The 27978-nt window shown below is 35.1% G+C and overlaps 2 protein-coding genes across 2 annotated transcripts; one reads left to right on the forward strand and one right to left on the reverse strand.

Annotated features, from left to right (window-relative positions):
- Positions 1-1236: 1236 nt before the first annotated feature.
- IntS4 (integrator complex subunit 4) lies at positions 1237-22975 on the reverse strand. The gene is made up of 15 exons (XM_088226771.1): positions 22697-22975; positions 21895-22479; positions 20798-20973; positions 15043-15235; positions 14244-14418; positions 13521-13726; positions 12243-12365; positions 10875-11010; positions 8159-8296; positions 7014-7200; positions 5159-5341; positions 4638-4819; positions 3882-4024; positions 2483-2696; positions 1237-1642 (listed from the first exon to the last, which is right to left on the reverse strand). The coding sequence occupies exons 1-15, from the start codon at positions 22748-22750 to the stop codon at positions 1431-1433; spliced, it is 2907 nt and encodes a 968-aa protein (XP_088082897.1). The 5' UTR covers positions 22751-22975; the 3' UTR covers positions 1237-1430.
- A 317-nt stretch (positions 22976-23292) lies between these two features.
- Positions 23293-27577, forward strand: LOC148281319 (mitochondrial nicotinamide adenine dinucleotide transporter SLC25A51). The gene is made up of 2 exons (XM_088226772.1): positions 23293-23534; positions 24680-27577. Exons 1-2 carry the CDS (start codon positions 23427-23429, stop codon positions 25400-25402), a joined length of 831 nt encoding a protein of 276 aa, XP_088082898.1. The 5' UTR covers positions 23293-23426; the 3' UTR covers positions 25403-27577.
- The last annotated feature ends 401 nt before the right edge of the window (positions 27578-27978 follow it).

Genomic DNA, 27978 nt, shown 5'->3' on the forward strand with positions numbered 1-27978 from the left:
GTTGCTGATGGAATGCAACCGAAGGTAATAGTATTTTTATTATAGTTAATAATGGAAAAAAATATGAATAAGCACATAATTTTTTGTCTAAATTTATTGCCACAGGGAGGGAAAACATTTTTGAAGCTTATGACCTATCATTGGCTGGTTTAAGTGGCCACTTTACAAACTGTGCATTCACCATTCTGCCTACGTTTAAACATCCCCATTTCCTCATCTCTTCCATCTGTTGACTTTTGTATGGCAAAAGTGCTGAAACCTTTATTGATGTTGGGGAGATTCATCTGGCTGAATTATTTCACCTACTCTAGTTGTCTACAACCCCTGAAAAAACTTTTTAATTTTTACACTTTTTTTATACTTTTTATCTTGATAACTCCCTAGGAGGTGAAGTCCAGCATGTCTACAAACATTTGAACATACTCAAAACATTGATGATATCATTTTTTCTTCATGACACTACCCTGTATATAACGGGACCACAAAAAAATCACTATTTATTGAATTCAAAATATGCATTTTAAAAATATTTATAAAAAAATAAATACTAGCATTTTTATGATTTATCCAAATATTTTAATTTTGGTGCCATTTTCAACGAGTTGTATATAACTCAGTATTAAAAAATGGGAATCATGTTAGGGTAGAGTGAGGTTCGATCCTCGGACCTGCGATCCGTGAATCCAAAACACTAACCACAGGACCACAACCCGATTCAAGTCAGCACCCCAACAGATGATAGTCACCGCATGCACCGAGCTTCAGCTCTCTAAGCTTCTCAAGTCCGGTCCGGATCATGTAGTTGTAACATGAAGCTTTGTTGAAAACAACGTTAGATAAAAAAAAAAAAAAAAAATGACATTACTAGAGTAAGTTTTTGCATACAATTTATTAACATATTACAACAGAGATGAAGAACATTTAAGAGAAGGTAATATAGAAGTCCAGGCATCTACAGGGCTTATGACCTGTCAATGGCTGGTTCAAGTGGCCACTTTACACACTGTGTAACATTCAACATTCTGCCTATATATTTGAACATCTATATTCCTTCAATTCTTTTATCTGTTGATGTTTGTGAAGTTAAAGAGCTGAAACCTTTATTTATGCGGGTGAGATTCATCAAATATGTTAATATAAGCAGCTCCCCAGGGAGTTAAATCCAGTCCTTGTCTACAAAAATTTGGACAAACTCAAAATATTGCATGCAATTTACATAAAAGTCAAAATATTCTCTTATAAGTTGTTGATAATAATTTGGTATTTATTATAAATTTTACATTTTTTTCATATATATATGACTATAATACATGTATGTAAATAATTAAGAACAATTATTTCCCCATTGGTTTTATATGTCTGTGTCTTTCTGCATATTCAAATTAATATAATAACACTTTTTCATATATGCAGTCAGGTAAAATGTATTTTTAAATTCCCCTCTTGATAGGTTTTGGCGCTATGTTAACTTTGACGGGTTTGCAAAGGTCTATGAGAGAGGCTTCCTTTCTTCCTGCTCCAATTTGGTCAGGCACCGCCAGGCAGAGCGATATCTCTATAGGGCAGGACTCCGTCCACACTTGGTGAGAGATCAGAACCTTGGTCAGCAGGCGAAGGTTGGTGCCATCTTCTGACTTGTCGGCTGCGGAATATTATTTTTTCGTAAATACATTACAGGAGAGTAATTTCACAGATATTTTCCATTTATTTATTTTATTTGGGAAATCAACAGTTCTACATACATATTTATAGTAAACAAACAGATATAGTGTATAAACTCAGAACTAATGACAGATTTCCACATAGTATACAAAGTTAGTAAAGAAAATATATTACATTTCAAATAAATACATACAATTTATACATATAAAAATGTTATTTTCATGTACTCAATAATCAAAGATTTTTAAATATTTATTTTTAGAACATTAAGTTACTGTAAATTGGGCGGGATTAGGACAAGAATGCCTGAAGAGAGGATAAGGAGGGGAAGGGAGGTGTACATATTTATTATTATAATGTCTACTAAGTTACATAATGCATTTTTAGTGTAAATTTTAAATCTGACAGAGTGATGTTTGTGTAATCTATATTGTTATAATAAACTGTTTGAGGTGTTTAAAACTACAAACAATAAAAAAACACAATCACATATGTGTGAGTATATAAAATTGGTAAATATGTATATTTTTTTTATTGGCACTAACCCTCTACAAAATGTTGGCAAGAAAAAAATATATTCTGACATTGGCCCTTTTAGATCCAAGACACAGATTTATTGAATCCATTTTTTTTTAAATATCTACAACAGAACAATAGATTAAATCACAACAGAGAATAATAACAGGAACACTCTTGCTTAAAAAAATTGTGTTGAATTCAAATATTTCCCCTCAATAAATTGACACCTTTTTTTTGGATTTGTCATTTGGATTATATTTTTTATTCGAGGAGAAGCAATAAAACTTAATACACGACTCACTTTCATCGTGAAGTCTCCTCAGATCTCCGGCGCGGGGTACGGACACCCGAGTGTGCTGGTCGGGATACTTGACTTTGACCCTGAGGGCCGCAGGGTCGCGAGCGTGGAGGACCTCGGCCTCTAGGGGGACGGCGGCCACGAGGCCGGCCGTGAACTTGATGGCCGTCTCCGTCTCCCCGGTGGGATCCAGTATGCAGGAACTGCACATCTTTATCTGGACATAGAATTCGCTCCATTCAAATTTTAATTACAAATTGCGCAAAAACAAAAAATAAATTATTATGTGGTGTTTTCTAGCAACTGTTTTTTTTTATACGACTCCACCCATTTCGGCTGTTAAATTTAAAATCTAGTAATGGACTTGTTTTAGAAAATCCAATCTGGAATATTCCGCAATTTGGTCTCCATTTTATAAGTCTCACCAGTATAAATTTCAATGTAAACTATCATTCCCATTGAAAAAATTAATTATAATTCCAACATAATTTAAAAATATTTTCTAGTAAAAGGACAATAAGTAATTTTTTTATGATTTTAAATAAAAATATCAATGACTGTTTGGACGTCCTTGATTTAACGAATCTCGTAACATTTAATGTTCCCAAAACTAGTACGCGACATACACAGGCAGCGCTATCAACAAATCTACTACTGATGTAATAACTTATATTTACATATAAGTTAATAATTTAAAAATACTTGGTACACTTCCACTTATTTATTTTGACCAATTAGCGCTTTCAAACTCTAATGGGCATCTTCAGACTGGTGAATATTATACAGTGTAAGGATAATTTATATAAAACTAAATATTATCTTAAGTGTAGGTACATTGTACATTGTATATGTAAATATAAGTTATTACATCATTACAATGGAATTCCATCAAGAATTGACAATAAATAATTTAAATGAAATAAAATCTACTACCAATTATTACATTCACTCGCCTATTCAGATACTTAAACTTGGCAATGAATTTAGCTCTGTAGATATTTTTTGCCGTTCAATATCAAAATTGAAAGAAAGACTTTTACTAAACCTCCCTCCCTGGTGATGTGTAACTAGTACACATTGCGTCTAACAACTATAATATCTTTATAAATATAGTAAATATTGGGTTCAGATTTTCAGTATTTCAGATGCAAATCCAAACGTCAAATGTTCAACACAAGCCTAAAGAATCTACTTTCTCTAAGTGAATTCTAATAATTTGTAACATTAATTTGTGTATTCAGTACCTTTTTACATTGGTTCATTCATTATAAGACTTACATTTCATCGAAATCAATGGACTTAATCATAAACTAGATACGAAAATCGAAATGTTATTTCATCTAATTTTGGATTTGCATCCGTCTGCCGAGGTACAGATATTATATTGTGAAATAAAGCTTACATTGACATTTGGCCAAGGGATTTGGGAAGGCGGTACACTCTGCAACAGTGGTAACAGGCACCGAGCCACCGGCCCCGGTTTGGGCTCCACCAGGAATGAGATCTGTTGGAACACTCCGATAGTGAACTGGTCAGGATCCAAATCTACAAAAGTAAATAAATACATAAATCATTTCTCCAGAACACAATCAAGCCTATTCATGGGTGTGTTTTTTTTTTAAATAATTGATCTTAAATTGAGAGAATTTCTAAAGAAAAACATATTTATTTATTTGCTGGTAGTATAGCCAGAACCACAGACTCAAGGTGTACTAAAAAAGTCCTGGAATGATGACCCATAACAGGTAGAAGAAGTATCAGCAGGCCTCAGGTAAGGTGGTCTAATGAGAAAAGACAGGTGTCGGAAGCGGTTGAATGCGGTTCGCTCAGGATAGGGAGATGTGGAGATGTAAAGTGGAGGCCTATGTTCACCATTGGACACGAAAGGGCTAATGATGATGATGACGATGATGCAAATAAATCATATTCAAACATAAGGCTAATATCCATATTACAAAACATTTTTGAGCAAAAACAAATCTTAGTTACTTGCATCTACAATATTTTGTAACAATAAAAGTGTGTCTCTGAGCCAGTGTGATTCCTTCATTGGCTGCATTGATTAATTGTAATTTTAGTTTACCCAAGTAATGAACGCAAAACTAGAAACGATAAACTGATAAATGAATACATCACAAAGTAGTAAAAATATAATTACTATTTTCCGAGAGAAATTTGTCTAAATCTTCAATCTCCTGCATGAGAGCGTGGCACAGGGCCAGCGCGGACTGGTTACTCCCACGGACTATATAAACCAACTGCAGCGAGAGAGCACGCAGGGTCAGCTGCTTCACGGCCGACTGGTCACTAATAGTACAGCCTACAAATAGGTGCTGAAGTCTGCAAAAGAGAAATACATATATTGCATGTATAAATTACAGACCCATTTGTATATTATCTGCCATTCCCAAAGTATTTGAATGTATAGTATTAGATAAAATTAGGGTGTAAATTTTCATGTGTATTCAGGTTTTTTGAAAATGAAACTTATAAACATGATTCTAGGAAGGAAACTCTCACATGAATTCAGGTTTATTGGGAAGGAAGCTTTTAGAAGGAAACATGCAGAGTAATTATTTTAACATATACTCAGGGCACTTCTACATCCGTGGTGTATCAGCTTTCACAGTGTATATTTCTCTGGAGAAAAGGTTAAGAGTCTAAAATAAGTCAAGTTACTTGAGGCAGTTGTTGATGAGTGTGGCAATATTATTCTTGATGATAATTCCTTGCGGCGACGCCAGAGCGGTCGGATTGTTCCACAAGCGATTGGACAGAACTGAGCTAAGCAGTAACTCACTCCCCATATAAAGAGCCGTGAAGTTAGCTGCACCGCTAACCGAAGGTTCTATCTCAGCCAACCTGAAATCAAAATATTATAAGCAAAGACAAATCAAAAGACTGGTGTAGAAACATTACTGAAAATCACCAAAAAACCAAGAAAGAATTTTTCTCAATTGGTCTGGGTGTTGTGTTGTATTTTTTATAACCTCCAGTTGACAAGCCTCTAGAAAGGGTTATTCTTATTAAAGTATATGCATATTGACTGTTTATCTATCCTCAGCGTTACAACATCAAAGTATCACCGTGGATAAGAGGACATGCTGGTATCGTAGGAAATGAGAGAGCGGATGAACGAGCAAGAGCCGCAACTTGTAAAAGAACAGCATCCATCTTCTCAGAATTTACCCTTAGCTTTGCTAAACGCTGCACAAAATAAAATAGCAGCGTTGGGAGGATCATTACTGCGCTTCTTCTACAGGTAAAATCACTAAAATGTTTTTCCCAACGCTGGCCGATGCAGCGAACTTCCGTCGTCATCACCAAAGTACTTTCGAAACGACTCAAATCTTTACCGGACACAGAGCTATGAGAAGTTACCTATATGGATTTAAATTGGAATGATGACTATTGTCCACGCGATGATATTTCTTTACAGAGTATTGAACATCTGTTATTTCAGTGCCCATTTTTTAGTTTACAACGCCATAATCTTGAAGCAGAATGCAAGAAAGATGGAATATCCTAAACAGATATTCACACTGTAGTTGAAAGTAGTTATCACGCACCATTGTTCTAGAACTTTGCAACAATGGTAATTGGACTCATAAAGGTAATAAACCAAAATCAGTGATCAAACATCCCATTTCCAAGAAAAACAAAAATATTTTTTCTGAGTCCCTTAGCCTTGTACATGACATGTAAGGCTACTAAATACAGGGGTCCAAATATATATAAAAAATATATAAAAACATCAAAGTAATAATGGGCGACCCGCATACAGAGATTTTGCTCAATTGCATTTAGAATTACCATTTCAAAATAAAGAGATGCCTGCACATGGTGCCTAAAATGTCTGATTTTTCAGAAAAATGTATATCTTAGGAACGGGGGGAGTGGCCAACATTGCCAGCCTCTAGATAATTTATCCCCTAAAGGCCATGAGTGGGGGGGGGGGTAGCTGCTATTGTGTCAAATACTCAGATGACCCAATTAAAAATGCCTGTCTCAGAACAATGCCGGCCGCACACCTGTCTAGACCTCGAAATACCCGCCAAATGTGACAAACGCTTGTCATATCATAACCCTTATTGCATAGAATGAAAGTATTGCAATTTTGCAAGCACTGTTTTGCTGCAAACTGTAGCTAACTTCGTGATTGATAATCCTAGAATGGATTTTATCCTTATGAACGGCTCTATAGCCGGTAGAGCGTTATTACTCTGAGGTTACAACCCTCGGTGGGTCTTAGCTTCCTCCGAGGAACGTCTCCATCGTGCCCTGTCTTTGGCTGCTACCTTCCAGTTTTGCTGCCCCAGAGCCCGACATTCTGCCACGACATCATCTAACCACCCCAGTCTCGGTCTGCTGACACCTCAACAACACTTTTTGAGGGGTATACACTGCTAACCCTTATTTTTTTGTACTTGTTTTATCATTGTTAAACGTTTTTTCGTCCCGTGTGTGAAGTTTTTATTTGTGTATTTTTATTTGTAATTGGCTTAGGCCTAACATTATCAACAAAATAAAATACCTATTAAGCTGGTTTTGAGCAGCTTCAAGTAATGTGGCTCGAACTCTTGTAGAAGTGCCAGCACTGTCAACGTTAGTCATTATAGTGTTTAGTAAGTTCTGCGTATTGGTTGCTATCTGAGCATCACCCTTTACTGAGTAGGAGACATCCATGTTCAAACCAGAAGTTGCAGACATAAAAGAGTCACCTGAAATCGAAATGTATTTGATTATTATATTTATTAAAATTACTGTTCAAATGCATTAACGAATAATAAATTATTAGTAAAGGTACGGAATTTTGGCAAATAAAGAACAGAAATTTAGCTAAAATTTGCATACATATATGAAATTGAATAACTTTTTTATACACTTAAAATTTATCTTCTTCTTGTTCCATATCAGGTGTCCCCGACGTTGGCAATCACTTCTAAAAGGGCCTCTGTCTTGCGCTGCCCGGAACAACTCTCCCACACATCTCATTCCGGTCCAGACTTTTATGTTGCGCAAATAAGACCTTCCTTCCTAAGACTTCCAGCTAAGACCTGCCTTCTGCCAAATCCACGTTGTCCCTCAATCTTGCCCATTAGTAAAAGTTGGAGGATTCTATACTTTTCTCCGTACAAACCTGTACAAACTTGTTTAGCGCGATTTACCACAAGTGTAATGAACAGAATAATTCGGGCGAATATTTGGTTTGGTAACCACGAAAGCAAATAATGTTCATATTTGGTTCAGTTCAAATAATCCATATTTGGTGCACCTCTAATATTTTCCTTATCTGCACCCAGTGGTGCATAGGACACTGCATGAGTAGTCCAATTGCAGTGCAACAGGATCATTTTTGTTAGATGAGAGGTAAGGTGAACAGTCAATTTCAAGTGGCAGTCCGAGAATAATGAAATAATGCAGTTTCGAACCACCTTTAGAACTGATATTACACAGTTCATGGCAGAATTTATAGTGCGTATTATTTTTAAAAACAACAGCATGTTCATGAAACAGAACTGAAGAGGAAACTATTAAAATATTTGTACAAGCCCCTAGAGAGGGAAACAAGGCTGGGCATCGTGTCTCGTAGGTAGGCATAATGTTTAGTTGTATGGTCCTCAAATAGCTGCAACACGGCATTGGAATGCTGAGCAGCGTTCAGTACAAGTCTCTTACCAATTGGTAGGGGGGGAACAAGGCTGGGCATCGTGTCTCGTAGGTAGGAATAATGTTTGGTCGTGTGCTCCTCAAATAGCTGTAACATGGCATTGGAATGCTGAGCAGCGTTCAGTACAAGAATCAGTATACAGATATCTGAGATTTGGTCAAGGAAAACAAAGTAGAAATAATAAAAAATCTAAAGAAGAGCAAAGAGAATAAATGTATATTTTTATTGTAATGAAGTAGATTAGTGTATGTAACGGACGTTAACTGCGGAAAGCGGCCCTTCTTGGCACCGCCACCATTCTAGAGTTAGGGTTAAAGACCTCGGTATGTATTAGAAATGTGCTGCCCTCTCAATAAAGACTTATATTTGTCACCTATGCCTATTCCATACCGAGGCGTTTATTTTTATTCTTAGAGGTGGAGTCAGTGCTATTGTGAGAAATCCCCGTGAATAGTTCTCGCCCTCCAAACCCAGGTTTAAAGAGCCTGGCTACTATGTGAAGACTGTACCAACAATTTAGAATAGTATTTCATTCAAGGTATCTTAATATGCATTGTTTCATATTGGGCAGTCGTCGCTAGACTGGCGCAAGGGGCAGAGTGGAGATACTCTTATAAAAAAGTGGAGGTACCCCGTCAAACTCTATGCAGCAAATGAAACGAATATCACCATGTACGAATAAAAGACACTAACCCTGGATCTAGGCCTATGCAGACCCTTCAAATGAACATTCATCAAAGCAGATGTTAGACAATCTATTATTGGTGCTGATTTTCTGCGTGCTAAACAAATACTTGTTGACCCACATGGAAGAAAGTGGACATTAATAATGCTGATCACAAAATATTACTGCAGTACCCCAGGATTTAACAAGGCCAGAATCTTTCAAACAAGCACTGAAACACGATATTTGTCATCATATTTTAAGTACTGGACCACCCGTTCATAAAAAGGAACAACCACTGAACCAGGACCAATTTTTCAAGAGAGTCAAAGATTTTAAAAAATAAAAAATGAGAATAACTTTTTATTTTTAATCAATTTCTGTAGAACAAGCAATAAGAAAAACCAAACATGAGAAGAAACACAATATGACTTGTACAGCTCTGCGTATTACATTCTTAAGTTTCATTTTCACCAAAATTGGATGTTTAAGAAATAAACCAGTACCACTACTACTACTACTACCATCACGCCATTTCCCCGTAGGGGTAGGCAGAGAGAATGGACCGCCACACACGTCTATCCTGGCATACACTCCTAGCCTCTTCCACATTCATACATCTTGTCATACATGCCCTTCGGTTCTGTCTGCTTTTGACATGACCAGACTTAAGAGTTTGGTTTATCTGATCATGCCACGTCTTCCTTGGTCGTCCTCGTCTAACGTTGCCGTTCATTTTTGCCATATATACTTGTTTTACCATTCTCTCGTCGTCCATTCGTTCTACGTGACCAAACCATCTCAGAGACCCTTTCTTAATCTTATCAATTATACTTGTCTCAGATTTACACTCTCGCCTGATTTCATCATTCGTAACCCTGTCATACATTGATTTCCCACACATTCGACCAAAATCCCACAAACCGGCCCGGTAAACCGGCCCGGCCGGTCGCAGTTGTGTGAAGCTCCTACAAGTTATTTAATTTAATAGTGAAAAAACAAAATAAATGAGTAAATTTTGTATGGAAACTGTGAAAAATGTCAAGTGATCTTTATATAATATAATAATAGTGATAATATGTTGTTAATATGTGAGATTAGAAGACAATTGAGGCCTCTACAAGTTAAATAAGTTAAGAGTGAATGAACAAACAAACTAAACAAACTAAACAGTGTTGTATGGAAACAGTAAAAAATGTCAAGTGACCTGTGTTTATCGTTTAATAATATGTTTTAATATGCGAGAGTGGAAGACAATTTGTAAAAAATTGAGATGCGATTGTGATGTTAATAATGCACAAAATTGTGTGTCCATTTTGGCGAGAACGTAAAGCAACAGCGCGGGAAGAGTCACAATACCGGGCCGGGCGCCTGTGCACCCACACATGTCAGAGGCCGTAGTTCTCGGAAGCCGGTCACGCCGCACCATGTGCAGGCGGGCGAGGGCCGCACCGGACGGATTCTACAGCTACAGTGGACCATCTGGAAATTGTGCCAGCGAAGACCGGCCACCGCAGACGGAAGCACGGAAGGTGACAGGGGAAGAAATAGGGACGCAATGAGTGGATGATTTATGACAATTTTAGTACTAAGTGACTTTTGTGAAGTTAAGCGTTTGATATTTGTGTGTATTTTAGTGTTAAGTAATATAATTGTATTTCCGTTGTATTGTAAGAGCGTAAGTTAATATTTTAATCATAAGTGTAGGTAGTATGTAAGTAGTTATGCGAAATATTACAATTAAGTAGGAGGGCAGGAAGACGAGAGAATGCCTGTAGGCAGCGATAAGGCTCACCACCCATCATGCCGCGTCTCTCGGGGGGGTGCAAAGAGGAGAATGGAGTGCCGTATTGGCGTATGGAATAAACCAGTAAGAAACATTAAATGGCTCCCCTGCACAATTAGCTAATAATAACATGTACCTCTTTACCTAAATTCCACAGAATTGTTATCTGCATTATATGTTCTACTAGCAACACTTACAAAATGTTTAAATATTAAAATATTAGGCTTTGTGTTAAAGGATTAAGCTAAATACAAAGACTAAATATAAAGGATACAGGCCGGGTCTTCAACATCGGGCTGTGGCATGTCAAAGAACGGGTGGATGTTCAGAAACTGTGGCACAAGAGGAAGAGTTAGCTCAGGGTGGGCAGCTCCTATCTTCTGTAGGCACCGATATGTGGACTTCTTATCCTAGAACATAAGTAATTTCTTTTTAAACCACAGTCGAACTTGGTCATTACGAGGAAGACGGGACGGACTAAATTTTCTCGTTATAAGCATTACTCATTATGCCAGATAAAAGTTTTTTTAATCCAATCGCCATTGCATATTGTCACTTTTGATAATTATAATTAATGCTTGCAAACATACCAGTTTCTAAATTTCAAATTCAGATAAATAAACATTCGTATTTTTTCACAATGTTATAAGGATAGAGAAAACTTTTTACACACTTCAACATATTTCGCGCCACGTTCAATTTTACAAATAATTGCCACTTTTTCGCAAATTTGAACACTTCTGCTTGTTAGTAGTCATGTTTATGATTCAAGAGTTAGGTTTTGACTTATCTGACATCACCCACTCGTAATGTTCATTGTGCATTGACCATAGAACATTTGAAAAGAACGTTGTAAAAACCCTCGAAACGAGGATGTCATTCATAAACTACAAAAGAAGTTGTAAATTGTAATGAGGTGCCGAGCCTGTGCTTACTAAGTTCACAAGGCTTGGACTTTTTAAACGCAATTCCAACCATATTTGTGATACTTTGTCAATGTTGTCGGCCAAAACACCACTTAGGTACTTAGACACTTACATAGTATCATAAACGCAAACCGATCCCAATGCCCAGCGGCATCGGTAATAAGTTAGTTTCCCATTTGGATTTTATTTCTTATTTGACAATGATATTTTTAAACAATTGAAGAGTTTTTGCTCAGCTGTTGACAATATTTTTGTTCGGTATGTCCGAGAAGATGCTCGTTATAAAAGTGAATAAATGTATGGAGAAAACAACAAACTAAAATGTCAACTAATGTTTCTTCATTGTATCCGATATCTCGCTATTTTCGTGATCGTTATAACCAAATTCGGCAATATATGAATACGAATCTTTATTTTTTATGGCCTTTTCACCTCCCAACTGGGGTGTTCTAGCCAGGGCTGAGTAGCCATCGAGTCGGAAACACTGCTCCAAGATTCTGGTTCTATTTCACATGTATTAAATAGTAAAAAAAAATTACATTCATTCTCTGAATTTTTACTATTATGTTACGATGTAAAGTTTATTTTATTTGTAGATATTATGGTATGAAAACTGTTTTTTTATTAAATAATTTTGGCGCTTGCCCTGGCAATAGTCCGCGCCTCCCAGGTTAGAAACCACCGACATAAAATAAACATTAACACTATGCACAAACCTGTGGATACTTCTTTAAATTGTCAAGTATCTTATTGACACACATCTCTAAGCACACTTTTGAAGCCAGAGTACTGGATGCAAGCATTCTGTGTAAGCCTTCTCTAACATCCATAGAAAAATCCTAAAAAAAATGTTTAACATTAAAAAGTTATGTTTGAACATTCCACATCTTTGCAATTTGTCAAACACCAGTAAAATAAAACTCTGTGCTCACATTTTCAAGGAACAACTTTAAAATCATCCATAATTATTGCCTTGACTATCAAGAACTTACTAAAGTTAATGAGATGCGGGATCTCGGGGTTCTACTTGACAATAAGTTAACGTTTGAGGCACATGTCAACTCAATTGTGAAAAAATCATACCAAATAATAGGTTTCCTCTTCCGTATAGGGAGAGAATTCAATCACTCTTAGAACTCTTTACTTTACATTTGTTTGAAGTCAATTAGAATTCACATCTCCCGCTTGGAGCCCTCAATACAAAAAATACATTAATCAAATTGAATCTATACAATCAAAATTTTTATCGTATTGCAATTTTAGACGGTTGACTCAGAATAGAGGTCCAGATGAATCTATAAACTTACCTAAACTCCAAACTCTCCAAACTCGAAGGAACATGGCTGATGCCATTTTTATGTATAAAACTTTGAATAACATGATAGATTGCCCTAAGATTCTGTCACTTATTAATTTTAGAGCCCCAGTAACGCAGACCAAAAACCAATCTCTTTTTAAAATTTCTAAATGTTCAACTAAATCTTTTCAAAATTCATTTGTAAATTGAACCTGCCATATGTGTAGTCAGAAATTAAATTGTATTTATATTAATAACATGTCTTTAACTTCCTTTAAAAGTGAAATTTCCAAAAATAATTCAAGTTATGATGTTGCGCCTTGAATCCGCAGCCTATATTATGCAGGTTATGTGCAGTTCTGTATGTGGGCACATAATAAATGAACACTGTATGGTCAACTATAGTTGTATTATTTATTGTAATGTGCAACTGTGTGACCAATATTCATTTACATTTCTAGTAATATTATAAGTTTTGTATGATAAGTTATTTTATGTTATGTATAATGTTTATGTGACAACATTTACAATAACAATATTATGTGGAAGCATCTAATTGGACTTTATGATATGTATTTATGGTATAATTGATTCTTATAAATGTATAAATGTCTGTTGGCTTTCCAATGAAATAAAATAAAAAATTAAAATTAAAATAATATTTTTTTTTAAAATATAACAGTATGTATATTTTTACCTCTAAAGCTCCGAGTATAGTCTCCAACTGATCTTCCCTTAGCACTATGTGTTGTGATATCTTAGTCAGGCTGTCGATGGCCTTGAGTCTCACATCCTCGATTTCGTCATTGAACATGTCCACGAGGAAGTCCAGGGATGTGATGGCGAAGGTGGAATTATTCAAGGCCAACTGGCAAACCGATTCCACGGCTGATAAACGGACTTCTGCAAAAAATCAACAATTCGTCAATCAATCTATAAAAAATGAAGCATTTGTTTTCCTCAACCCACTCAAACCCATACTCACTCACTTCTACCCAGAACAAAACACTTAGTCACCCACCCATTTACTCACCGCACACTTACTCGAGCTTACGCATGCACTCACTCAATTCTGTTCACTCATTTATATCCAGAACAAACCTTTCACACTCACTACACACTTACTCGAGACTATCCATCTCTACTCATTTCTGCCTAGTCATCCTACGTCACTTCTACTCAGCACAAACCACTTACTCAAATTCACTCAGTGAAACCCCCCACTCATTCAAGTCCACTCACCAACGTTCTACAACCCACTCACTCCTACCACTTCCTTGGATCTGTTCACTCAAACCCATTAAACCACCCGAACCCACCAACTCATGCTTATAAACCCATGTGCCTCTAGTTGCCTCTATCTCGTCTACATTAAAGCATTGATATAAAATTAGATTGCATTTAATCCTCCAGCCCCTACCGAGGAACTCGTCTTCCAGGCCATGCACGAAGGCCCCTGCGGCGCCCCCCGCCATGAGGGACACAGCGGCCTGCTGCAAGCGCTCGCACGGAGCATCCTGCCCCCAACGCCGCCCGTCTGCCCACTCCCCCGAGGCCAGCAACATGGCGCCACGCTCGTGCGCCGTATGCTTGCGCTGGAACACAAATCATTGTCAATTAAAAGACTATGCTAAAAAATTTATCAGGAAACAGCGCTGTAATGTCGTGTTACATTAAAGCAAAAGATGGGAAATTCTGAAATACAGAACGCTAAAGGAAATAGCGAGATCTTGGCTGTAATAAGGAAACGTTAGTTGACATTTTAGTTTATGGTTTCCTACGTTTCAGATGTAGTGCTACAGAAGAATATTAAGAATTTCCTGGAGAGACCATGCCACTAATGACGAGGTTCTCAGTAGAATCGAAGAAGGAAGATACCTAATCAAAACCATCTCAGAGAGGCGAGCCCAATGGATCGGCCACATTATGCACCATGGGGGTCTCCTGCATGACATAATAGAGGAAATGGCTGAGGGGACAAATCATAGAGGATGTTCCCGACGGGAGTATTTAGAATAAGTATTCGAGGACTTGAACTGTGCCTCATAGGTTGAGCTGAAGAGGGCTGCAGAGAATAAAGAGCGCAGTGGATGACAAGATGCAGGACTTTGCTGCAAACTAATCCCCAGGATTGAGACTGTGAAAACAAAAGGATAGATGATAGCCTATTATTAATGTAAATTTTTTAAAAAGGCATTTTTATTTTTAAAATATATTACCCTCATATTGCTCATGAGTTTCTTGTCCAGGGTCTGGTGTAAGAACTTCTGGCTAACTTTTTGCATGCCCCCGAGTAGTGAACAAGCGAGGGCACGTGTGCTCATAGACAAATCATTCACAGCTCCGCATATTCTGACAAACGCATCATCCACCAGGCGAAGGGTAGACTCTCCATCGGGTAGGACCACAGTGCTAAAAATTTGCAAAAATAAGATGAGGAAAAAACCAAAGCTTAAACATACACAAATTTTAAAAATAGGTCAGAAAACTGAGCAGATTTTAATATTGTACCATGTAATACACAAATTTATGACATTAAAAAAAAAAACTCAAATAACGCTCTTTCTCATAGACATAATACCAAATTCATTTATATTCTGAAATTGTGTGCCTAACGTATGTTTTTTTGTGAATGCCCACGGACATATTTAAAAAAAAAAAATCAGAATAGAAAGTTGTACCGTGTAAAGCCAAGTAAAAATTCTCTGAATTCTAAAAAAGAATTGTTTGGAACTATTAGAACAATATCTTGCTCAGTTATCTGACCAATTCCAAGTTGAGAATTCTATTGAGATATCTGACCGATTTCTAATTCAGAATCTTCTTCAAATATCTGATCAATTTCTTGTTTAGAATCCTCGTCACATATCACATTTTTGTTCAGAATTCTTTTAAGATATCCGATTAATTTCTTGTGTGGAATTCTCCTAAGATATATTTTTTTATTTAATATGTTGTATAGGATACAAAATTTTACAAAAGAAATACACGTTAAGACAAAAGTACAAATAAACAAAAGTACATTCATTAACTCAACATAGAACCATAGTGATCATTGTTTTATCCGTATTAGAAAAAAAACATTTTAACCATTAAATAAGTTATTTTGAGCTTCATAACTTAAACCAAATTGAATTCAGTGCGTGTCCTGTTACGGTGTATAAAATATAAATCTTTATTCAGTGCAATTAATCGGTAAACAACTATTAAACTAATTATAATTTGATTGTGGGTAGAGTACAAAATGTCTAATAAATGCATCGTGTGCCCTGAGCTAATCACTGCGAACAATTCATTTACGTGCTGCGAGTGTAAAGGGTCACTCCATTACAAGTGTGGCGGTTTACCTGAGGGACCATCGAAACGCCTCACTGCTGACAGACGCCGGGCGCTGAAATGCACTCTATGCATTCAGATTTCTCAAGACACGGCTGATAACGCGGTGAAACCAGGGATTGCAAACCAAGAGTTTGCGAGCCAGAGGCTCTACGAAAAATCCACGTTAGCTGAATCCCCAGCCAGATTGGTATCACTTGATATGATTTTAAGTGAAATCCTTGATACTAAAAGTCAACTGGCAGGTCTCTCCACTCTGATAGAAGATGTAAAATTTATTAAAAGTGAGTTAGCGGATCTTAGAGCATCCTGCGAATTTAACAGCAATAAACTAACTGACTGCACAACAAGAATCACAGCTATCGAAAAAAAATATCTAGAGATAGATGAAATCAAGGTAGCAGTCATGAGCATCCAAGACGACGTGAATCGACTTAAGTCAGAGATGGCTGTCAAAGATCAATGGTCTAGACTAAGCAACATTGAAATAAAGGGTGTACCACAGAAAAAGGACGAAAATCTATTCACAATATTAGACAGCATCAGTCGAAAGGTGGACTACACTTTTCCTAAATCCCAAATAAATTATATATCACGGGTACCGGTTCATAACTCTAAAGAGAAGTCAATAATAGTGAGTTTTATTAATCGATATTTAAAGGAAGATTTCACATCAGCCGCTCGCGCTATGAAAAACTTATCAGCTAACGATTTAGGCTTCCATTCGACCAATCGAATATATATAAACGACCATCTTACTCCGTTGACCAAGAAACTCCTTACGATGACCAAATCCAAGTTGAAGGATGAAAAGGGATATAAGTATATTTGGGTAAAATATGGCAAAATTCATGCAAGATTGAATGATACTTCGAGTGTCCACATTATAAACACTGAGACCGATTTAAACAAGTTCGTTTAATATGTTTATTATTATTTATACCGCTCGCACTTTCCTTATGTATTTTTTGTGTACTCGCATTACTGTCAATGATTGTTTTGAATGTGTTTGTAACCCCTGTTTTCGAAAGCAAACGCTCGCTTTATTATATTATTATATACTCATATGTTTACTTACAATTTAACTTTATTTATCTACAACGCAAGTATCTACATCTTTATGTCTCTTTTATTCGCACATTTATTGCAAACTATATCCGCTCGCCCGCTCTAACACATTACATTTATTTTTTTCTGCTTAAACTACCTACCGGTAATCTTCGGAATCAATACTCGCATGTTTCTATTTTAATTTGTTTCATAATTATGTTAATTAATATTTACGATCTTTCTTATGGCTAACACCAACTTAAATATACTGTACCAGAATGTAAGGGGATTACGTTCTAAGACTACTATATTCCAACGTAATTTAAGCATATCTAGTTACGATATTATAGCTCTATCCGAAACGTGGATAAACGACAACATTTCCGATAGTGAACTATTTGACAGCCGCTATATGGTTTGGCGTCGCGATCGGGATTACACGGCAACGGGACAGTCGCGGGGCGGCGGTGTTCTCCTAGCGGTACGTAAAGAAATATCAGCTATTGCCCAGCCGACATTCAACTCCAGCGCTGAAGATCTGTGGCTAACGCTATCTCTTAATCTCGCAGGTACCCGCACGCGCACCAAACTACACTTATGTGTTCTATACCTATGTAAACAAAAATCAGGCAATTCCTTTTCCGACCAATTGATAAATTTTTTCTCTAAGTTAAATATGACAATTTCTAATAACCCGCTTGACAAATATTTGATAATAGGTGATTTCAACTTGAGCGGTATTAAGTGGCTTTCAACTGATAATGTTTCATACTTGCCTTCTAATGCTCAAAGTCACGATGAGTACCTACTTATCGATGAATTGAATACACATAACTTGTCGCAATTTAATGGAATTTTTAATAAGCACGGACGGATCCTAGATTTGGTAATTTCTAATGACATTGTTAATGTTAGTGAATGTATGGACCCATTGGTACCTATTGACCCGCATCATAATGCTCTCTTCATTAATGCTCAATTTATTGAACTTACTTACCTGAAGCCTGCACCGCTAACTAAATATCTGTTTAATAAAGCAAACTTTGATTCAATAAATAGTACAATCTCTAACATCGACTGGCATACTGAATTCTCAATTAGATCATTTGACGAATCCGTAAACTTTTTTTACAATACTTTTACAAATCTGAGAGATAAATTTGTACCCGCTGTTAAGACTTTGAACAGTTCATATCCTATATGGTACTCCCCCGCGCTAGTAAAAGCAATTAAAGAAAAGGATAAATACTTAAGAAAATATAAGACTTACGGCAATCACTCCAATCTAATAACTTTTAAATTATTACGTGATAGAATCAAACATCTTGAAAAGGATTGTCACGATTCTTACATTGCCTTCGTGGAAAAGTCCATCGAGGACTCACCTAAAAATTTCTGGTCGTATGTGAAGTCCAAATCCAAATCTAACTGTATTCCTAATAGTCTTGTATTAGGTAATATGCGAGTAAACACTGGTATTGAAATTTGCAACGCATTTTCTGAATATTTTCACTCCACTTTTCTAAATCCAGCTAGTATCCAATCGAGAAATTCCACTAATCCCTCATCTACCTCGTCTCATGTGTATACCTCAGATATTAATTCCATAGTGATTACCACAGACTATGTAAAAAATCTACTCTTAAAGCTAGATACTTCAAAATCAGCTGGACCTGATCACCTTCCCGCATGTTTTCTCATAAATTCTGCTAGTACTATATGTGTACCGATCACTTTGCTATTCAAAAGATCTCTCAAAGAATGCACAATCCCACATATTTGGAAATCCGCTTTTATAACACCAGTCCACAAGAAAGGGCCTAAAACCGACATTGCCAATTATAGACCAATTTCTAAACTGTGTATAGTGTCTAAAGTATTTGAAAGGATAATCTATAACCAACTATATTCCGCCATTAAAAACTCACTGAGTCCATCTCAACATGGTTTTCTAAAAGGGAGATCTACTGTGTCAAATTTAATCTTACTTAATGATTACCTTACTGATTCAATGGACGGTGGTCATCAGGTAGACGTTATTTACACCGATTACAGTAAATGCTTCGACCGAATCGATCACAAATTACTATTAAAAAAATTAACTAAAATCGGTATTAGAGGTGACCTCTTCAGATGGTTTTCATCTTATATAGACAACAGGTCGCAAGCGGTAGTGGTTAATAATTTTATTTCTAGTTGGGTACGGGTCCCCAGCGGGGTGCCTCAAGGGTCTCTTCTGGGACCTTTGCTCTTCATAATTTTTGTTAACGACATTGATAAATGCTTTACCTCTTCGCGCTTGCTTTGTTTTGCTGACGACATGAAAATTTTTGCAACAATCAAGACCCCAGCTGACGTCTTTGATCTGCAGTCAGATCTCGACCGTCTAGAGGATTACTGCAACTCCAACTGCTTGGACCTTAATCCTTCTAAGTGTTCAGTTATTACATTTAGTCGCAAAGTAAAATTTTTACGTACTAACTATGTGCTTAAGGGTCAAAACCTCCAACGCTCATTATGTGTAAAGGATCTAGGTGTCTTCCATGATAGTAAATTACTTTTTGACACCCATGTTGACAGCATCATAAAAAAGTCATCGCGTGCGCTTGGCTTTGTTATGCGTAGCTCTACGTCGTTCACTATGGCAAAGACACTTAAAATCCTTTACTGTACATTAGTGCGAAGCAACTTAGAATATGCATCACAAATATGGAATCCTATGTACAATGTGCAGATATCACGCATTGAAAATATTCAAAAAAAATTCGTAAAGTTCATGTGTTTCCGGTTGAAACTTGAGTTTAAATCTGACCAGTATATTCATATATGTAAAAAACATCACCTACTGCCTCTGCAAAAACGTCGCGAAATAGCGGACATAATTTATTTACTTAAAATTGCCTCTGGTTCAATTGACTGTCCTGAACTACTTTGCAAACTTTCTATCAATGTTCCTTCCAAAGTTTTAAGAAATAACCCTCTTCTTCACATACCTCTTGTTTCATCTAATTATAGGCAAAATTCATATTTATGGCGAACTTTTAATAATTTTAATGTAATTCATAAATCATTTAACATAGATTTATTTGAAAATAATCTTAATAACGTGCGGCGTTTGCTTTCGAAATAACTCGTAGTATTTTTTTCTTTTCTTTTAAATTTACATTTAATTACTATTCATTTTATGTTCGAGAATCTTTTTTAACTTACTGTGATGCTACTTGTGAAAACCTGTAATTGGCTTATTTGTTATTTGTTTTGTTATATAAATATGTGATAATTATAGCTGTTGGTTATCCAAATAAAAAAAAAAAATAAAAAATAAAAAAAAAAAAAAAAAAAAAAAAAAAAAAAAATAAAAGATGAAACAGAATACCACACCAAAAAAGAGACACCTCTTGTGCTTGGTGTGAGATTCAAATATTAATAATTACATATAGTGAGATATAAATGTTTTTAGGTAAATAAAGGTACATAAAATAGTAAGTATATATTACATTGTATATCTGACCATTGAGATATCTGACCAATTTCTTGTTTATTATGAGAAAAAACTGTCTAGGAATGTGTTAATTATACTCAACTTACTTTTCAGGGTACTTGTTTCCTAAAAGCGCCACAATATTTAGTGCCACCTGTCGCACAGTTTCGTAGTCATCAGACAGTGCCGGACACACCTGGTCATACAATCGAGGGTCCAGATCCAACCCTCGATGCTGCAGAGTCAGCATCGCTTGGAACGCCTCACATCTAACCCTTGCATCCTGTTCAATTGAAGGAGAAAATCTAATATAATGATGAATGTCCACATCTGACTATTGCGTCCTGTTCCATTGAATGATGTATGTATTATATAGAAATGAAATATTTGGGTACTATTTTAAATTCAAAATTAACTTTGGCAGCAAACTTTGAACTTGTTTGCAAAAACACAACTAAAAAAAAAAAATATTTCTTTTCTCAGGCTGAGGATTCAATTAGATAAAAAGACTATGAAATGTATGTATATTATATAAAACTATATTATCTCTATGCATCTTTGTTTATTTATAATCACAAGATGCTATTATGGACACTGGCAACATTAAAATCCAGGTCCACCTTTACCAATCTAGCAAGTCACCAACTGCTACGAAACGGAAACCAAAATCAGATTATCTCCATTCAGCGCTGATACCAGATGTGTAACAATATTTGTGTTCGGTATGTCCGAGAAGAAGCTCGTTATAAAAGTGAATAAATGTATGGAGAAAGCGGCAAACTAAATTTAACCATTATTTATTGGTTTATTGGTATTTGATTATAACAAAGTTTGACTGTAATTTCATTTCATTTCATTTATTCATTTTTTTTTTTCCATTATAAACTATGATTAATAATGAAAATAAGGTGACCTCACTATGGTTACCCGTGCCGAGGACACTTAACAATATACTTTTTTATTTTTATATTTGAGAATAAACAAAGAAGGCTGACTTAATAAACAGAGATAATTAGTTGACATTTTAGTTTTAAACACTACATATTTATGTTTACAATTAATTTATGCACATCTATATTATTTATATTACAAAACGCACAGTGATTACAATTGATTTAAGGTGACCATTAAAATAGTTGTCTCACTATCTTCTTAACTTGTAATTTGTGGACGTCTGAAAATAGAACTGGATGGATATCTTTACCTGTGAATGGGCGTAGTCTCCGAGCAGTTTCAAAATGGCTTCCACTTCTGCCGACCGCCCTGTGCCGTTGTCCTCCTGGCTGACAGGAAACAGCTCACTGACCAACTGCAGACACTGCCCTTTGACCTGGTGGCTCGTGTCCTTCAGGTACTCCTTGGCGACGGCGATAAGCCGCGTGTGCAGCGAAACATCCGACAATTTGCTCCCGAGCTTCAAAATTGTGGAAATACCCTGCGCGATTACTTTGTGCGAAGACTCGTTCTTTAAAAGAGATATCGTTTCTTCTATCATGTGAGCGACGTCCGCTCCGGAACATTCTAGACCGATATCGCACAGTAAAGATAATATTTTCACTCGGACAGCAGATTCCTCTTCATTTTGGAAATGCTCGGAGAGTTTTTTGACGGCCTCGTCTAAATCAGACTCTTGGAACTGCAGTGAGTCCGACACGCGTAACAATAACTGTAGAGAGTCATTACTTGACTTGCATTTCTCTAGCAACCCTATAAAGGCTGCTGCAGAACTTCCTATTAAAGGTTTCTTTACAAGATGCAACTTTTTGGCCTGAGAGTGTAATAGCGGCTCCTGCAACAAAATATAATCGCGGTTGATAAATATTACAACAGAGGAAGCGTAAATCGTTTTAACAATTAAATTATTCATTTCTTTAAGAGTCAATTAGAAAAAAAAAATATCATTACGCGTTTCTCAGCGGCTTCCTAAAAATCAATTGTATCAGTGATTTTGAATCATCGCTAAAAGTGAACAAACAATCCAATGTACATAAATTTTCTCAAAATACCTGGAAATTTTGTCCATACTCGGCCAAAGCTCGCTTTTTAAGCAATGCCGCCATGATTAGGTTAGTTTCGTATTTTTATTGAGAACCGTAAACAAGCAAGGGTAACAAGATATTTTGATGCGAGTATTTCTTTCATGGACAAGCAGTGAAATGCATCAGTGAAGTATTTTGTAATAACCGACGCTTATATTATTATTACAAATTACAAACAAAAGTAAACGTCAAACCACTTGTAGTCTGTGCGTCAAACGCTCCGAAACGTCAAAGCAACTGATGGCTATTATTGTAATATTTTTATGACCAGGTATTGCTTTTAAGTAAGAACCGTAAGAGTGTTTTATTTGTATGCGTAAGTGTGTAAATAAGAAAATCCATAAAAAATTGTCACAAATGCCAGGAAATGTCATGTCAGTCATATGATTTTAGTAAATTTGACTTATTATCAGTTATTTTTACGATGTGAATCATATGCCTAAGTTTGTAAACACGTTGACAAATTGAATCAACGCTATTTAGCGGGATCGTTGTCGATTTGTGTACTCGAATTCGTGGGCAGTCGTGTCAGTTTTTGTTATGTATTTTAATTTAAAGACACTTACATAACCTAAATGTTTTGTGTCAATAGTAGATCATGGGGTCGCGTATTCGGACTGATAACAGTGACAATCCATAATGTGGTGTTTAAACACCCGTAATAATTTAATATATACACTTAATAGCCAGTATTACAATGGCTATTGCAAATTTAGTAAATTGGAGGGAATTTGCCTGCGGTTGGGGCGCAGCATTCTTCAATATAAGCATTAGTTATCCAATGAACAAAATAATAATGCGCCAGGTGGGTACATATATTTACATTTCACCTAATGTTTTCATGAAAATAATTATGAAATAAGTGCCGAACCTGACATACTTATTTCAACTTTACTCAATCATCCAATGGTCTTGATCCAACCCTCTGTTTAAAAATTACCCTTCCCGATTGCTTCAGAATTTTTTTTAAAAAATGTTTGAAAAGGGTAAAAGTATTATCTTCTATTTTTAAATAATAGAGCCACCTGCATCCTAAATATATTGATAAAATCTTATATTTCTCACTCAGAAATATTATATTAATCTTCAAAAGGCATAGGTACTTAATCATAAACAGATGCAATAATAGAATTACATTAATGAAAAAAAGACGCACTAGTAGAAAAATCATAAAATCAGTTTTATCTTTTAAATTACTCAATTTTATTTGTAGTTTAGCAGTCTGATAAGATAACTTTTATCACCAAAATGTTATCACAACTGAATATTAACTTCAAACCACTTAAGTTTTTGTTATTTTTGTCAAAAACTTAAGGGACAAAAATGAAGACATTGTTTTAACACCTCAAATGTCACAAACGAACAAATTTCCAAAAATGAACAATCAAACCATCACGCTGTTTCCCCATAGGGGTAGGCAGACAGAATAGAATGAATCTTCAATCTGTCTTTGCATACAGACCTCGCTTTCTCTACATTCATACATCTTCTTTTGCACGCGGAAAGTATAGATATTATTTTAAAGCACTCTGGAATGAAAAAATTACATAAACATGTATTTATTTATTTTTCTCATCATATTTGAAATTATATAACTTCGAAGTCTTTCTCTTTTTTGGAAAGTAACAGCTATAATATCAAAAAATTATTAAAGTAGATTGTATAGAAAAAAAAACACATGTCAATTATGTAATTATATTGAACAATAAATAAATAAAATATTGTTTGTGCAATTACTTAAATGTTAATATTTTTCTTGTTTTGTATAAACTAAGCATAATTTACTATAAACGATTTTTTTATATGCAAACAATTCAAAAATGTATGAATATTGTTAAAATTGTAAGGAATAGTGAATTTTGAATGAATTTGCCAGCCCATCAGACTTCTTAATAAAAAGGTTTTTTTTTAAACCCTACATAATATTTCGATTAAAACATTTTATTTTAGATGCTCCATGGTGTCAGAACCACTTCAGCATTCTACCAGATCAAAAATGAAGGTTTGCTCTGCTTGTACCGTGGAATCCTGCCCCCATTATGCCAGAAAACTGTGTCAATGTCCCTCATGTTCGGAGTGTATGAGGAGGGTCGGAAACCACTAATGGACACTGGAATTAATCCATATTTAGCCAAAACGATCGCCGCCATAATAGCTGGAAATGTTGAAGCCATCTTGATGCCATTCGAAAGAATCCAAACGCTCCTAATAGACCCCGCTTACAACTCTCAGTTCAAAAACACGAAACATGTAATGTTTCATATTGCGAAAAACTACGGAATCAAAGAATTCTACCGAGGACTTGTTCCCATCTTAGTCAGAAATGGCCCATCAAACGCACTCTATTTTATAATTAGGGACGAGTTACACGATAGGCTCCCAACTCGCGACGTTGTTGTATACCAAGCTTTACAATCTTTTATTGCTGGCGCGTCTATCGGCGCTTTTCTGAGCACTCTATTCTATCCTATCAATGTTATTAAGTTTTCTATGCAAACCAGAATTGGCGGGCCGAATCGAGGCATGATTGAAACATTTAAAATTGTTTATAAAGAGCGAGGAAGTAAGGTTAGGAACTTTTATCATGGTGTTTCTATGAATGGCACAAGAGCGTTTCTTAGTTGGGGCATCATTACAGCTGTATATCCACTATTGCACGATCTTTTATACTAATATTTTATGTATATTATATATAATATGATCCTTGATTACAATGGGAAGATAATGTTACCGATATTTGACATTAGCCAACTCAATGTTTGTTTATATTAAAAAATTCTCATGCTTTGTACTGATAAAGTTTTCTACTGAAAATCCGAGTTTGCTATATTGACAAATATCGGTAAATCTCATGTCTAACTTTGTAATGAGGGTTCTCAGATGTTTGATATAACTTATTGTCTACCAGGTTTCATCCTCACTTTAATTAACTTTAGTTTGGAGTAATTTAAGTCAATTATGAGACAGTGATTTGAATTTAGCACAAGTTTCAAATAAACAGAGAGACATTCTCAAAATATGACTTTTGCAAAAGTCATATTTTGAGATATGACACTTTTTAGAATTTATCTACTTTACCAAATTTAAAAATACTTTAAATAATCTCAAGTAAAAACGCAGTATGTCAATTGTTTCGAAAGCATAAAACCTGTGTGTGTCATATCTACACTGAGTTTTGCGTATGGATCTCTAGATATTTGATATTATTTTTGACAACTTTAAAAATATTGTATCATTTTTCACACTGAAATATTTTTTTTATTGCTCATTGTTGTATATCAAATAGTTTGAAAATGTTTGCAGAACATTACCTCATATTTAACTTATTTTGTGATTTTTGATTAATTTTTTTTTTGCTTATGACTGCAGTATTAGCCCTTATTCCCTAAATGAGAGACACGATTGTGACAGCTATAGCCTGAATAATCGCGAATGTGTTATATATTTTGTGTAAACCATCTCGAAAATGGAACCTAAGACCTCTCACATAGGTAGGCAAATGTGCACAAATGACATGCGCATTTTGAAATTCCTAAAACAAAATTACCATTTGATTCTGTAGATATTTTTTGGCTTAAAAACTTTTCAGTAACATTTTGCAATTATCTAAGTAGTGAATTAAATGGAGGGAAAATTTTATATAAAACACCATGCTTAATGTAAATTTGTTTTTTTCAAGCTTATCTCATAAACTGGATGATCAATAAAAAAAACAATATTATTTCACTATTCATCGGAACCTCTATAAAAGAACTACGGTGGAAAAGTTATTCGTATAACGATCAATTCGGGATTTAAAAAAAAGTGAATTTGCTTACTATTTACTGTACTTTAATTTTATTTTTTTAAATATGACATGGCAACAAGACTTTGAAAAGAAAATAAAAATCCTAACAAAAATTATTCACTTTGCTATTGTATATTTTACTCCTAAAAAGTAAAAGAGCAATGTAAGGAATTTCAAAAAAAAACAAGGTGGGTGCTATACTAATTGGGACATGCTGCAGTAATTGGACATTCTAAATAAAAAAATAACTAAATGTAATGCGTTCATTTTAAGAAAAAACACACAAAAATGTGTCTATTTTATGGTGGAGTTAAATTCTTCCATTTGCTTATTTTTTACTATTATAATATATTTAGTGTCCAATTACTATAGCACCCGCCCTAGTATAATTGTATTACTATTACGCATTGTTAAATTAATGTTTAAAAAAAAAATTAAATTAAATTTTTATCCTGTGTTATTTAAAAACTGCAATTTTTCGTTTTTATATAATTTGTCATTTTTAAAAAAAAATTGTTCCGGTGTAATTTAGTATAGTACGATTTGATTAGAGTGAATATGAACCTGGTACGTATTTATTAATCCATGTTAGAAATAAAGTTATGTTGTACAGTTTTGAAAAAACTTTTCCCCCACCTAAAAATAAATGTTTTATGTGTAATTTTAAATGTTCAAAGGACAAGTAATTTAGCTAACACCTCGCCTTTATTTATGTATATCCTGCCTCGATGTGATAAGCAATGTAGTGTAATATTAATAATTATATATGGCGGTGTCTAAACATATTCCTGTGTAATATTTTCCTCAGATCTCCGTTTAAATTAACTTTATGGGGCCGTGGGCTAACTCTAGTGCAATACAAATAAGATTGTTTTTATGTTTTAATCTGTTGATTTATTTTAAGTGCTTTATTTATAGGTACTGTTTTTATCCATGTGATACAGCTTTATACAATATAATTGTGACAAGAAAGTTGTTTTACTTGATTTTACTGTTGGTGGCTATTAATTTATGATGCATCTAGAGTCATTGAAATTTTATAATAAATCACGTTGTTCTGATTATGTCTTTTATTTAACTTAGTTTTTCCTCTTTATTTGTTCCTTATTTGTATAGATACTAACTTTTAGATATTTTGGTGTATTTTAATACTAAATTTAGGGATTAACATAACCTACAAAAAACTTTTAACTATTTTTTTCTTATTTTTATTATGTTTGAAACTTTGCTTGGCTTACAAGGGTACACACCCCGTTCTAAGCCAGACATTAAGGAAATATCACGTTTTTTAACATTTTTAAAGTAATAAAAGTCTATGAAATACTGTCCAGTAAAAATAATTTTTGGTAATTATTAATAGCATAAAAAATATTTTTAATTCTTGCAAAAACGGTCATTGCATTGGCTACGCCCCTTATAAGTAACGATTCATGTTCATTTTCAACATTACTCCTGACCGCTC

This window comes from Micrasema longulum, unplaced genomic scaffold (assembly GCF_059751315.1).
Source record: "Micrasema longulum isolate JH-2025_06_02 unplaced genomic scaffold, ASM5975131v1 h1tg000469l, whole genome shotgun sequence".
NCBI classification, from domain to species: Eukaryota; Metazoa; Arthropoda; class Insecta; order Trichoptera; family Brachycentridae; genus Micrasema; species Micrasema longulum.

Excerpts from the sequence above, each read along its gene's own strand:
- IntS4 (XM_088226771.1), bottom strand. The coding sequence starts at position 22,750 with ATGGCGGCATTGCTTAAAAAGCGAGCTTTGGCCGAGTATGGACAAAAT. Across the intron at positions 5,342-7,013 it reads GCTCAAAACCAGCTTAATAG|GTTGGCTGAGATAGAACCTT; the intron begins GTATTTTATTTT and ends TTTTGATTTCAG. Across the intron at positions 4,025-4,637 it reads CAAATTTCTCTCGGAAAATA|ATTTGGATCCTGACCAGTTC; the intron begins GTAATTATATTT and ends TTACTTTTGTAG.
- LOC148281319 (XM_088226772.1), top strand. The coding sequence starts at position 23,427 with ATGGCTATTGCAAATTTAGTAAATTGGAGGGAATTTGCCTGCGGTTGG. Across the intron at positions 23,535-24,679 it reads ACAAAATAATAATGCGCCAG|ATGCTCCATGGTGTCAGAAC; the intron begins GTGGGTACATAT and ends ATTTTATTTTAG.